The sequence below is a fragment of the Monodon monoceros genome, unplaced genomic scaffold (genome assembly GCF_005190385.1).
Source record: "Monodon monoceros isolate NGI ecotype Baffin Bay Population unplaced genomic scaffold, NGI_Narwhal_1 Super_Scaffold_6, whole genome shotgun sequence".
In the NCBI taxonomy this organism is placed as follows: domain Eukaryota; kingdom Metazoa; phylum Chordata; class Mammalia; order Artiodactyla; family Monodontidae; genus Monodon; species Monodon monoceros.
The window spans coordinates 44,755,687-44,769,694 of NW_021703783.1; the positions used below are offsets into that span (position 1 = coordinate 44,755,687).

At 41.0% G+C, this 14,008-nt stretch overlaps 1 protein-coding gene and 1 long non-coding RNA gene across 2 annotated transcripts in view; one reads left to right on the forward strand and one right to left on the reverse strand.

Moving 5' to 3' along the window:
- The window catches only part of LOC114886029, a 59,078-nt gene extending 47,136 nt beyond the window's left edge, over positions 1 to 11,942 (forward strand). Inside the window, exons 4-5 of the long non-coding RNA XR_003791230.1 lie at positions 9,911 to 9,996; positions 11,872 to 11,942. This is a non-coding gene — a long non-coding RNA (uncharacterized LOC114886029). The remainder of the gene's footprint in view (positions 1 to 9,910; positions 9,997 to 11,871) is intronic.
- On the reverse strand, positions 4,559 to 6,363 carry LOC114886028 (germ cell-less protein-like 1). The gene is given in 2 exon segments (XM_029206527.1): positions 4,559 to 5,271; positions 5,496 to 6,363. Coding segments are annotated over 2 exon segments (1,581 nt in total).
- Positions 11,943 to 14,008: the final 2,066 nt, after the last annotated feature.

Below are 14,008 nucleotides of genomic sequence, written 5' to 3' on the forward strand. Positions count from 1 at the left end.
GAGTATTATGTAATATTTCCATCTATTACGTGATTATTTTTTCTCCATGCCCTATTTTAATGTCTTTTCCCAAAGTAGAACTTCTCTACATCTATAATAATTTTCATAGATTTCCCAAGGTATTTTTACTGAGAGGAATAAAATAAATTTCATTTTGAGGGAGTACATTTGCCTTTCATAATTACTCTTATAATTATGGCACCCTGGCACATACTAGTAAGTAGGGAAAGAGGACTACTCAGTTATATCCTAATGAACATTTGAAATTATACAATTTTTAAAATGCATAAGAACTTTTAAAAAATGCTTTCTATCAGGCATAATATTGCTTGAATTTTATTTTCAAGAGTGCTGTCCATTAAATCATTGAGTCAAAATTTGCATTATCATAGAACTATAGACGTTAACTTCAGAATATAGAATCACTGATGCTTGGCATTAGAAGCAGTTTTGGATGTCTTCATGTCCAATTCTTCTATGGCCGCACTAACATATGTTTTACTAAACTTTTTCTAATTTTCAGTACACAATTTTTTTAAACATCTTTATTGGAGTATAATTTCTTTACAATAGTGTGTTACAGCAGTCAGAATGGCCATCATCAAAAAATCTACAAACAATAAGTGCTGGAGAGGGTGTGGAGAAAAGGGAACACTCTTGCACTGTTGGTGGGAATGTAAATTGATACAGCCACTATGGAGAACAGTATGGAGGTTCCTTAAATAACTAAAAATAGAACTACCATATGACCCAGGAATCCCACTACTGGGCATATACCCTGAGAAAACCATAATTCAAAAAGAATCATGTACCACAATGTTCATTGCAGCTCTATTTACAATAGCCAGGACATGGGAGCACCCTAAGTGCCCATAGACAGATGAAAGGATAAAGAAGATGTGGCACATATATACAATGGAATATTATTTGTAGTGAGGTGGATGGACCTAGAGACTGTCATACAGAATGAAATAAGTCAGAAAGATAAAAATAAATACCGTATGCTAACACATCTATATGGAATCTAAAAAAAAAAAAGGGTTCTGAAGAACCTAGGGGCAGGACAGGAATAAAGACGCAGATGTAGAAAATAGACTTGAGGACATGGGAAGGGGGAAGGGTAAGCTGGGACAAAGTGAGAGAGTGGCATGGACATATATACACTACAAAATGTAAAATAGATAGCTAGTGGGAAGCAGCCGCATAGCACAGGGAGATCAGCTTCATGCTTTGTGACCACCTAGAGGGGTGGGATAGGGAGGGTGGGAGGGAGATGCAAGAGGGAGGAGATATGGGGGGGTATATGTATACATATAGCTGATTCACTCTGTAATACAGCAGAAACTAACACACCATTGTAAAGCAATTGCACTCCAATAAAGTTGTTAAAAAAAAAAGAAAAAAAAAACAATGGCAACAACTAGAGTTTGGTTTATTCAACTTTATATCAAAACACATGAACAGCATAGAAGCCTGAGTCATGTACAGAACATTGAAAACAGTTCAGTGCCCCTGCATGCTTGCTCTTTTGTTAAGGCAGAGGGTTTAAACAGAGAGAAGTATGAAGGGCTCTAATCAAGCTATTGGCTCCCAAGCTCCACCGATGCGCCTTCACAAGGCGCTCCCTGTGATCCTATCTGTGTATCCTTTCTGTTTTTTGCATCTTTTTGTTGTTGTTGTTTGTTTTTTAACATCCTTATTAGAGTATAATTGCTTTACAATGGTGTGTTAGTTTCTGCTTTATAACAAAGTGAATCAGCTATACATATACATATATCCCCATATCTCCTCCCTTCTGCGACTCCCTCTCACCCTCCCTAGCCCACCCCTCTAGGTGGTCGCAAAGCACCGAGCTGATCTCCCTGCGCTATGTGGCTGCTTCCCACTAGCTATCTGTTTTACATTTGGTAGTGTATATATGTCAATGCCACTCTCTCACTTCTTCCCAGCTTACCTTTCCCCCTCCCTGTGTCCTCAAGTCCATTCTCTACATCTGCGTCTTTATTCCTGTCCTGCCCCTGGGTTCTTCATGACTTTTTATTTTTATTTTACTTTTTTAAGATTCCATATATACGTTAGCATATGGTATTTGTTTTTCTCTTTCTGACTTACTTCACTCTGTATGACAGTCTCTAGGTCCATCCACCTCACAAATGACTCAATTTTGTTTCTTTTTATGCCTTAGTAATATTCCATTGTATATATGTGCCACATCTTCTTTATCCTTTCATCTGTCTATGGGCACTTAGGGTGCTCCCATGTCCTGGCTATTGTAAATAGAGCTGCAATGAACATTGTGGTACGTGACTCTTTTTGAATTATGGTTTTCTCTGGGTTTATGCCCAGTAGTGGGATTGCTGGATCATATGGTAGTTCTATTTTTAGTTTTTTAAGGAACCTCCATACTGTTCTCCACAGTGGCTGTATCAATTTATATTCCCACCAACAGTGCAAGAGGGTTCCCTTTTCTCCACACCCTTTCCAGCATTTATTGTTTGTAGATTTTTTGATGATGGCCATTCTGACTGGTGTGAGGTGATACCTCATTGTAGTTTTGTTTTGCATTTCTCTAATAATTAGTGATGTTGAGCATTCTTTCACGTGTTTGTTGGCAATCTGTATATCTTCTTTGGAGAAATGTCTATTTAGGTCTTCTGCCCATTTTTGGATTGGGTTGTTTGTTTTTTTGATACTGAGTTGCATGAGCTGCTTGTAAATATTGGAGATTAATCCTTTGTCAGTTGCTTCATTTGCAAATATTTTCTCCTATCCTGAGGGTTGTCTTTTCGTCTTGTTTATGGTTTCCTTTGCTGTGCAAAAGCTTTGAAGTTCCATTAGGTCCCATTTGTTTATTTTTGTTTTCATTTCCATTTCTCTAGGAGGTGGGTCAAAAAGGATCTTGCTGTGATTTATGTCATAGAGTGTTCTGCCTATGTTTTCCTCTAAGAGTTTTATAGTGTCTGGCCTTACATTTAGGTCTTTAATCCATTTTGAGTTTATTTTTGTGTATGGTGTTAGGGAGTGTTCTAATTTCATTCTTTTACATGAAAGCATCTTTAGCATTTGCCTTATGTATTGAGGTACTCCTATGTTGGGTGCATAAATATTTACAATTGTTATATTTCCTTCTTGGATTGATCCCTTGATGATTATGTAGTGTCCTTCTTTGTCTCTTGTAATAGTCTTTATTTTAAAGTCTATTTTGTCCGATATGAGAATTGCTACTCCAGATTTCTTTTGATTTCCATTTGCATGGAATATCTTTTTCCTTCCCCTCACTTTCAGTCTTATGTGTCCCTAGACCTGAAGTGGGTCTCTTGTAGACAGCATGTATACAGATCTTGTTTTTGTATCCATTCTGCCAGTCTATGTCTTTTGGTTGGAGCATTTAATCCATTTACATTTAAGGTAATTATCGATATGTATGTTCCTATTACCATTTTCTAAATTGTTTTGAGTTTGTTATTGTAGGTCCTTTCCTTCTCTTGTGTTTCCTGCCTAGAGAAGTTTCTTTAGCATGTGTTGTAATGCTAGTTTGGTGGTGCTGAATTCTCTTAGCTTTTGCTTGTTTGTAAAGGTTTTAATTTCTCTGTTGAATCGGAATAATATCTTTCCTGGGTAGAGTAATCTTTGTTGTAGGTTTTTCCCTTTCATCACTTTAAATATGTCCTGCCACTCCCTTCTGGCTTGCAGAGTTTCTGCTGAAAGATCAGCTGTTAACCTTATGGGAATTCCCTCTATGTTATTTGTTTCTTTTCCCTTGCTGCTTTTAATATTTTTTCTTTAATTTTTGATAGTTTGATTAATTTGTGTCTTGGCATGTCTCTCCCTGGATTTATCCTGTATGGGGCTCTCTGAGCTTCCTGGACTTGATTGTTTCCTTTCCCATATTAGGGAAGTTTTCAACTATAATGTCTTCAAATATTTTCTCAGCCCCTTTCTTTTTCTCTTCTTCTTCTGGGACCCCTATAATTCGAATGTTGGGTTTTTTTTTTTTTTTTTTTAACCATGAAAAAAAATTTAATGATTAAAAACATATATAGATTGGAAGAATATTCAACTAGGAGGAGGAATCATAAAGAGAAGTTGAAAAAATTAAAGGACAGCTTTAAACACACCAACTGAAACAGCATTTATAATTGGCCAAATTATTCCTTTGGCATTCTTTTAGCCAAATAAAAATAAAACTTACAGATGGATAATTGAGGTTCACTAACATTAGGTAGGATCAAAGTTCAAGCTAAAAATTAACTCTATATTTGGTTGCAGAGAAATGTGAAATTTACCTACGGCAATTTTCTACTGATGCCAAATTAAAAAGCATGAGTCGACATCTTTATAACAAACGGTTTGACAGATATTTTCTTGGCTTTAAAATGTTTTTTTATATATGCATAGAAATGTAATGAGGATAAGAATAGTCTTCTGTATTATCTGAACAGTTCATAAGGCCTTTGTCACTGTTAGTCACCTTAGATGTGAATTATCTGCAGGGCCATTAAATTAAAGCTGGCCAGAAAAGTTTACAAAGCGCTACTGTTTCCAGCTGATGAGCTCCTCAGTTTTCTGGATTTTCTGGATGATGATTATTTTCAGTTCTTTTTTCTGGCGATATACACAGGAAGTTACAGCAGATATATAAAGGGAAGATCAGAAGCCTGCTGTCCAGGTTCATCACTACTTGTTCTTGGTCCTTTTCAAGTGTAAGTATTTGATAGCCAGTTGTTCTACTACATATTGGTTTTCCACTACTATCAAAAGAAGCCAAACGTAATCTAAATGCTGTGCTCCTTCGACGTTGTAAACTGACAGATCCACTACATGGCTGATTCAGTGTATTGCGTTTGAAAATGATGTATCGATTGGTGTAAGTTACAGGCAGGTCAAAGCCGAAGTTAAAACCTGTCCACCACCAGCAGTATTCACCATCTTTGGTAAGCTTTCTACCACACCTCATGCTATTTCCCTCTAGCTCTTCTTTATTGATTTCTTGTGGCCCCACCTCACTGTCTTGTTCTGCCCAGAGCATAGCAAGCCACCGCTGTTTATACACAGAAGATAGCCATTCTGAAGGTACCGGAGAATCTTGTTCAATAATTCTCGCGGAGGCCAAATCACTGATAATATACTGTAACCTTAAATGTCTGAATACTGACACAAATGGTTTTCCTTGCTCAGTTTCAAGGAAGGTCATACCTTCAAAATCTTTTCTCCTCTTAGAAAACCAGACATCTGTTTCAGTCAAAAGCTGTTTTAAAGATCCATTCCAGGGCTTCCCTGGTGGCGCAGTGGTTGGGAGTCTGCCTGCAGATGCAGAGGACGCGGGTTCGTGCCCCGGTCCGGGAGGATCCCACATGCCGCGGAGCAGCTGGGCCCGTGAGCCATGGCCGTTGAGCCTGCGCGTCTGGAGCCTGTGCTCCGTAGCGGGAGGGGCCACAGCGGTGAGAGGCCCACGTACCGCAAAAAAAAAAAAAAAAAAAAAGATCCATTCCAAGAAGGCACAAGTTGAAGGAACATCCACTTTTTAAGGGCTGTGTATACATCCATCTCCACTTGCATCACAAATAAGTGAGATGAACCAATGAGTTGTTTCATGACATTTATACTGAATTCTTTAAAAAGTTCAACATTCTGGTGAGTCATCAGATTGTTTAGAAGCCATTCAAGGCACTTGTTCTTTACAGAGTCCAGTCCATAGGTCCCTGCTGATGTGTAATAGCCACATACGGTTTTCACATTAACTGTTTCCTTCATCGTCTCACCACACTGCTGTATTAAACCATCCAACTGCAGCATACAAGCTGCTGCTAAAATGGCAATAACTGGACTGGGCTTTATTAAGACATCATCTCGATACAATGACCCAAATGCCACCTGCAGTGCTTCTATATCAATATTCTGGTCTGGAGTCTCCAGTTCAATAATATTCATGCTGGACTCCTTCCATGAACCACCAAACATACTAGAAAAGTAGCCAGATTGACATAAATATATTTAGTGTAAGCTCCACTCCTCTCCTAGAGCACAAATCTTAATGCCACTTTTTTCACCATTTAAAAATAATGTTTGATAAATATATTTGGACGTACTCTTCAATTTTTTCCTTCGAGAGGTGTTGAGGAGTCACTGCTGCCCGTCCCCTTCCTGCTCATCCTCGTCTGTCTCAGAATCGGGGTGACAGTAGCAGAAGGCCCCTCTGCTCTGCTTGTGCTTACGGCTGCCCGGACAGTAACAGAAGCCGTGGGCGGCTGCGTCGCCACCACTCTCCGGCCTCCAGGCCGAGCCCCCAGCCCCAGAACCGGGTTCCTGCTGGGCTCGGGCTCACCCCGGGTGGCACAGCACTCGGCTGCTCAATGAGCCCATGGGTCACGGCTCGCCGAGACTTCAGGGAGCACACCTCAGGGAGCCCAACGAAAACGGTCTCCCGCCATGGCCCGGCCACCACTGCCGGCCTCCACGTAGCCCGTGTGCCTACACCGCCACCTTCTCACGGGCAACCCCGACTGTTGCGTCGGACTTACCGCCTCCATCCTCCACCACGCCTGCTGCGTCTGGCCGTGCAGCACGTGCGGACCTCAGGACCTTGCCCCCTCTGTTGGTGTGTTTAATGTTGTCCCAGAGGTCTCTGAGACTCTCCTCTTTTCATTCTTTTTTCTTTATTCTGCTTTGCCGCAGTTATTTCCACTATTTTATCTTCCAGGTCACTTATCTGTTCTTCTGCCTCAGTTATTCTGCTATTGATTCCTTCTAGAGAATTTTAAATTTCATTTATTGTGTTGTTCATCATTGTTTGCTTGCTCTTTAGTTCTTCTAGGTCCTTGTTAAATGTTTCTTGCATTTTCTCCATTCTGTTTCCAAGATTTTGTATCATCTTTACCATCATTACTCTGAATTCTTTTCCAGGTAGGCTGCCTATTTCCTCTTTATTTGTTCGGTCTGGTGGGTTTTTACCTTGTTCCTTCAGCTGCTGTGTATTTCCCTGTCTTCTCATCTTGCTTAACTTACTGTGTTTGGGGTCTCCTTTTCACAGGCTGCAGGTTCATAGTTCCCGTTGTTTTTGGCATCTGCCCCAGTGGGTAAGGTTGGTTCAGTGGGTTGCGTAGGCTTCCTGGTGGAGGGGACTGGTGCCTGTGTTCTGGTGGATGAGGCTGGACCTTGTTTTTCTGATGGGTAGGACTGTGTCCGGTGGTGTGTTTTGGGGTGTCTGTGACCTTATTATGATTTTAGGCAGTTTTTCAGCTCATGGGTGGGGTTGTCTTTCTGTCTTGGTAGTTGTTTGGCATAGGGTGTCCAGCACTGTAGCTTGCTGGTTGTTCAGTGGAGCTGGGTCTTAGCATTGAGATGGAGGTCTCTGGGCACACTTTCACCGTTCGATATTATGTGGAGCTCGGAGGTCTCTGGTGAACCAATGTCCTGAAGTCGGCTCTCCCTCCTCAGAGGCACAGGCCTGACACGTGGCTGGAGCACCAAGCCCCTGTCAGCCACATGGCTCAAAAGAAAAAGGAGAAAAAAAGAAAGAAAGGAAGAAAAAAAAATAAAGTTATTAAAATAAAAACTAGAGGGCTTTCCTGGTGGCGCAGTGGTTGAGAGTCTGCCTGCCGGTGCAGGGGACACGGGTTCATGCCCTGGTCCGGAAAGATCCCACATGGCACGGAACAGCTAGGCCCGTGAACCATGGCCACTGAGCCTGCGCGTCCGGAGCCTGTGCTCCGCAACGCGAGAGGCCACAACAGTGAGAGGCCTGCATACCGCAAAAAAAAAAAAACAAAAAAAAAAACCTAGAAAAAATTATTACAATTTTAAAAAATTAAAAAGTAATAAAAAAAGAAAAGAAAGAAGAGAGCAACCAAACCAAAAAACAAATCCACCAATGATAGTAAGCACTAAAAACTATACAAAAACAAACAACAGACAGACAGAACCCTAGGACAAATGGTAAAAGCAAAGCTATACAGACAAAATCACACAAAGAAGCATACACATACACACTCACAAAAAGAGAAAAAGGAAAAAAAAAAATCTTTTGGGAAGTCTGAGGTCTTTTGCCAGTGTTTAGTAGGTGTTCTGTAGGAGTTGTTCTACATGTAGATGTATTTCTGATGTATTTATGGGGAGGAAGTTGAGCTCCACGTCTTTCTTCTCCGCCATCTTGAAGATCTCCCCAGTACACAATTTTTTATGAGACATTGCTTAAATACCACAAGGGATGTAATGTGTATCATCAGAGAGGGCAGCCTCTTCCAAGGCTGAATGATGCTAATAGTTAGGAGACAGCTCTTGAACACCTAATATGTGCAAGACATTCTTCCAGATATTACATGGGGTATAAACTTGAGTCAGACTTTATGTTTGTACATAAAGTACTGACACTCAAGTTGAGGGTATAATATGTTTTCGTGAAAAAATGACACTGTAATAGCAGAACTGTGTTCACTTGCCCATGTAGATTTTAGATGCTCTTACCTCCAGTAGAGAGTTGAGGCAGATATCTGCTTACCAGGGCCTCTGCTTTGAACATTGTCTCTCCAGGGTCCCCTAAGTTGCATCTCCTTAACTTTCCCTTCCTGCGCAACAAGTTTTAATTGATAACACATTTGCATAAACATCTGGGAATTTGATTGGCACTTCCTAGAGGCTCTTTGTCTGATTACGTTTTCAGTTCCTGTCTCACAAGTCATGGGCAAGTAATCCCCACCCTCACATCCACTGTAAGATTCCAAAACACTTGGCCACACACAGGTGCTGGCCCAGGCTCAGTGCCCCAGCCCTGCAGAAGCCAGTGGAGCCAGCTATGTATGTCATGGAAAATAGCTGGTCATAGAAACCTGGAGAAGTGGAAAATTCTCCTTTGAAAGGGTCTATCAGGAATTGGAAAGTGAATGCAGGAACTACCACCCTTTTCAAATATGGAGTCACTTTTTTTTTTTTTTTTTTTGCGGTACGCAGCCCTCTCAATGTTGTGGCCTCTCCCGTTGCGGAGCACAGGCTCCGGACGTGCAGGCTCAGCGGCCATGGCTCATGGGCCCAGCCGCTCTGCGGCATGTGGGATCTTCCTGGACCGGGGCACGAACCCGTGTCCCCTGCATCGGCAGGTGGACTCTCAACCACTGCGCCACCAGGGAAGCCCTGGAGTCACTTTTAACATCTGAAACTCTCATGGCCAGTCATCTGATCCAGTTAACACTATTAGTCTCTACTGATAAAGTAAATAATAATAATTGCTGCATTCAGAATGCTTTAAGTTTATTTCTTATTGTATTAATTCTAATATTTCAAAAAATAATGGCACTTATGCATGTGAGACATATTATTTACTCAACTGTCAGCAGTGCTTGGTGTATATGTAACTTTATGATATCCTGGCAATAATTCCATGGGTGCTCAGGGATACATGTTTCACAGACTTTGAACCATATAATGATAAAAATATAATTATAGAATCATACTGTGCAAAGCAGATTACACCCATTATCTCTTTTAGTCCTCAGAACTTCTCTAGGGGACCTGCACTGTCAAACTCTATTTTATTGATGGGGAAACCAAGGCTTCCAAGAGAATGAGTAACTGGCCCTGGACATAGAGCTAGAAGTGACAAAACTGAGGTTTGACCCAGACCTGTCTGCCCTGAGAGCCTGACTCTATGACTTTACCATCAGACACCAGGAAAGGGGTAAGAGAGTCTGAGGTGGTTGAGTACAAGAACTGTACCCAGAATTGCCACCATGCCCAGCCCTGCCACCTCTGTTGTTGATATATCAGCCATTCTCTGGAGCTAACTAGAACCTGACAGTGAAGTTAAGACACACACAACAAAGGGATTTTGTTTCAGTTTCCTAGAGCAGCCACTGAGTTAATGTTAAAATTTGATTTTTAGTTGATTTCACTCATCCATGCGATTTTGTTTTCTTAGTGCTTTCCAGGTGCATTTCTGCAGCATGATAAACCACCTTGGTCGGCTGAACACATTTCTTGGCTTTACATCCTAACAAAAGCAAGGTAATTGTATAATTTTTCATCTGGGTCCTCCAAATGAGCACAAGGGCAATCAGAAATTTCAATCATGATAAAATATAGGAAGTGCCAAGGATAATAAAGAGAAGAAGCAAATAAAATACTAAAGGAGTTAAGAGGAAAGAGGCATTATTTTGACCTTCTTAGGTTGGAGAAGGCTTTGTGTAAAAATAAGTTGGCATTTTTCCTGGATGTTGAGTAATAGTGAAGCTTTGGCAACTTGAAGTTGATGAGGGGATGGGCCTCTAGGTAGGAGGATCATTCCTCTGTCATCTAAATCAGGGCATATTAGAGACTAAAAATGGGGCACTTTTAATAATTGTACCTCAGCAACAGAACAAACTGGGACTGTCCCGAGCAAACAGCATGTGTGGCCACTCAAAGTACAGGGGAAAGGGTAAAAGATTTCTCTGTATTTGATTGGAGCAAGAGAGGGGAGTAGTAAAAAATCAAATTAGAAAAGTGCGTTGGGACTACATTGCGAAGAACCTTGAGTGCCGGGTGATATTTTATAGACAGTCTAGTCATGGAAAGTTTGTGAATAGGTGGATACATGATATAAATGAAACTGTCTTTCAGAAAGATTAATTTGACAGTGGAGAGGAAGATGAATGACAGAGGGCAGACATGGGAAAATTTACTTGATATGTCCATGATTTCTTCTCTATCTCCAAGTCTTCTTAGAGAATTTGCCTTGTCACAGTTTAAGTAAGGATAGCCCCATGTCCCATGGATCCTTGTTTTTCTTGATTACATTTAATAGAACCAGGGGTAAACATATGACTTTCACTCAGTGAGATATTGGCCTCTTAGAAATTTAAAATCAAGACCAGAAACCAACTTTTTAAACTATAGGAATTCATCCTTTTGGGATACCTGAGGTGGGCCCTGAGTAAGAAATGAGTTTAGCAGAGAACTGGTGTGCCGTGTGCAGAGAGAGAGCAATACTGCAACAGTGCAAGGTGGAGCAGATATGAAAGGCCATGTGCACATGTGAGAGAGAGGCAGAGAGACAGAAATGGAGACAGACAGACAGAGAGGAAGACTGAGAGAAGGAGAGGAGGGGGAGGAGAAGGGAAGGAAGGGGAGAGAGAGATAATGACTGATGGCTTTGAGGTCCTGTGATACCTGCTGTACCTCATGCTCCATGATATTCCTCTGTGTTATTGTCATTAACTAAGTTGATCCTAGAACAATGTGGGAGTTAGGGGCACCGGCCCTCCAAGGAGTTGAAAATCCACATAATCCACTTGTAATTTATAGTCAGCCCTTCGTATATACTGTTCCTCCATAGAAGCGGTTCCTCCTTATCTGTGGTTCTGCATCCTCATATTCAACCAAGCTTGGATCATGTAGCACTGTAGTATGTACTACTGAAAAAAAATGCGCTAATCTGTAAAAATACTGAATCACTGTGTTGTACACTTTAAACTAATATAACATTATTATAAATCAGCTATACTTCAACAACAAAAATCCACGTATAAGTGGACCTATGCAGTTCAAACACATGTTGTTCAAGGGTCAATTGTACTTTTATCTTAATCTAATTTGATTAGGTTTATTTTCTTGAAAACAAATGTGTTCTGACTAAGGTAAAGTAGGAAATGTTCCCCAGTAAGACCCACCTATTGATTCTGGATCTGCCTTTTTGAACAACACAAACAAGTCTCCTTCTCATAATAGCCCTTCAAATATTTCAAGACAGGCATTGTTTTTTTATACAGTTTCCTATTCTTGAGGCTAAATATTTCTCTCTTCAGCAAGAGCTGTTCTGTCATCTATTTCTTGTTAAAGATGGTACTCAAAATTGAATGCCTTCTTTTCACAATCTTCTTTTCTCCTGTGTTTTTTTTCAAGGCAGGAAAATTAAAGCACTCACTGTCCCTGACTCTCTTCCAGTTATGGGGAGATGGAGAGGAACCTGAAGAATATTCTTAGCTAATGATATGTAAGTAGAAGTCTTATTACCAAACCAAAGTTGGGTCCACTCACCTGTGTGCAGTAAAGCCAATCTACTGACATTGGCTTGTGTTGAAGGAAAGTGCAGCATTTATTGCAGGGCACCAAGCAAGGAGTCCAGGCAGCTAATGCTCAAAAGGCCTGAATTCCTCAATGGCTTTCAGGGAAAGGATTTTGATACAGGGTGAGGGAGGGGGTTTGTAGGGTGTGTGATCAGCTCCTAGACATTCTTCTGCTTGGTTGGTGGTGAGGTAACAGGGAACAGGGTGGTGTTTCAGAAGTCAACATCATTGACCTTCTAGCTCCAACTGGTTTGGGGTCTACTTGCTTTTGGTCAGCATGCAGTTAACTTCCACCTTGTGAGGCTTTCAGTATCTGAAGAACAGCTCAAGGATATGGCTCAGAATATTATCTATAGCCCTTGAGGAGGAACTAAAGTTCCTTGACTTTGTTTAATGGCTAAGCTATTATTATTTTATCTTGCTTGACTGTTTTCCTTTGTTTTTGCATTTTCTCACTTCTCTGATTAAATTTGTTCTTTGTAACTCGGGGAAGCCCTAGGAGGCTAAAATTTTTCTACAAAAAAGAGGCAAAAGGAGGTCACGGGTGGGGGGGTGGTCCTTTCCTGGGAAGGCCCCATAGAGTCCTGCTCAGTTACAGTCTCTAGGAAGAACATTTTTTCCTGAACGAAAAGGCGAACATCTTCTAGGGAGAGAACGCTTTATCCTTCTCTTGTCTAGGATGAGGAGAAGATACCTGGAAGTGTAGCATCCCTCATATGACTTTGAGGAGGTAGCAAGGATGCTGATGTTGGAGAATAAAAAAGACCTGGTTCCTAGTTACTATCTCTGAGCTGGCATATCCTCCATGGGCTGCCATTACAATACTGCTTGTTGCATGAGACAATAAGAGCCGTTTTGTATAAAGCCATGTAGCACATTTTTCTGTAACTAGCATACAAATAATAACTAATAAACTTTCTTAGGCTTGGACATGATACTTTTGTAAATGTGATATAAGATTATACTGGCTTTTAAATCCTCCATATCATATAAACACTGTAATTCATTCACTTTAGTGAAATTTCTTCTAATTGTCAAATTTGTCTTCTGTGATAAATATTCATAATTCCTAGCTATAAAGCACAGAAAGAATTTAAATCCATTTTCTTAATCCCGTCTGTTCTGTATACCTGCTTTCCTTTTCTCTTCTATAAGAAAAAAGAGAAATCAACATCTAATAAATTGATAGAAAAATATGGCAGAAGACTTGCAAATTTCTAGGGCTAGTTTATGGAGAAGGATACAGAGAAGAGTAAACCACAATTTGAACACAGGTTTCTTCCAGTAGGAAGAATAAAGCATAGTCTCAAATAAGTAAACATAAAGCAGAATGAGTGGAGTAATTGGATAATTTTAATGTCTATAACTTTTTGCTGCTCTGCAACTCTTGTCCCACAATAACATGGAGCAACTCCAGTAGAGCAGAAATGATTGTGTGTGTTCAGTCTATAGAGTACTTGAGATGGAGCCCCTCCCACCCCTGGTCCCCTGCAACCTGCAGCCCACGTGTGTCATGGGGAGATGCAGAAATGCCCAGGCCCAGAAGGGGAAGCAAGGAGACCTAATGTCAGGGCAGGACACGGTCAAATGGGCAGTGTTGGGTCGGGAGCCATGGTGGGCCCTCTGGGCATCAGTAGCAGATGCATACAGGCCAGGGGAGTACCAGGAGATGCAGCAGGCAAAGAGGAATTCATCCAATGGTCAAGTGAGGTGACATGGCTCAGTGAGACCAGTGAGGAGCTGAGGACTGCACAGGTGACAGGGACCTCTCACCCCTGCCGCCATGATGTTTTCTAGGAATCTCTTGTTGCTCAGAAGCTACTGGGAGAGAAAGACTAAGATATAGAGGTGTGAGATAACTGTGAAAACATGTACCCCAAATACACCTAGCTAAACTGCAAGAGAATAAGCTTTAAACAAAAATTGACTCTGTTACCCAGATAAGGTATTTTTTTCCATTGCTGTTCAAAGAC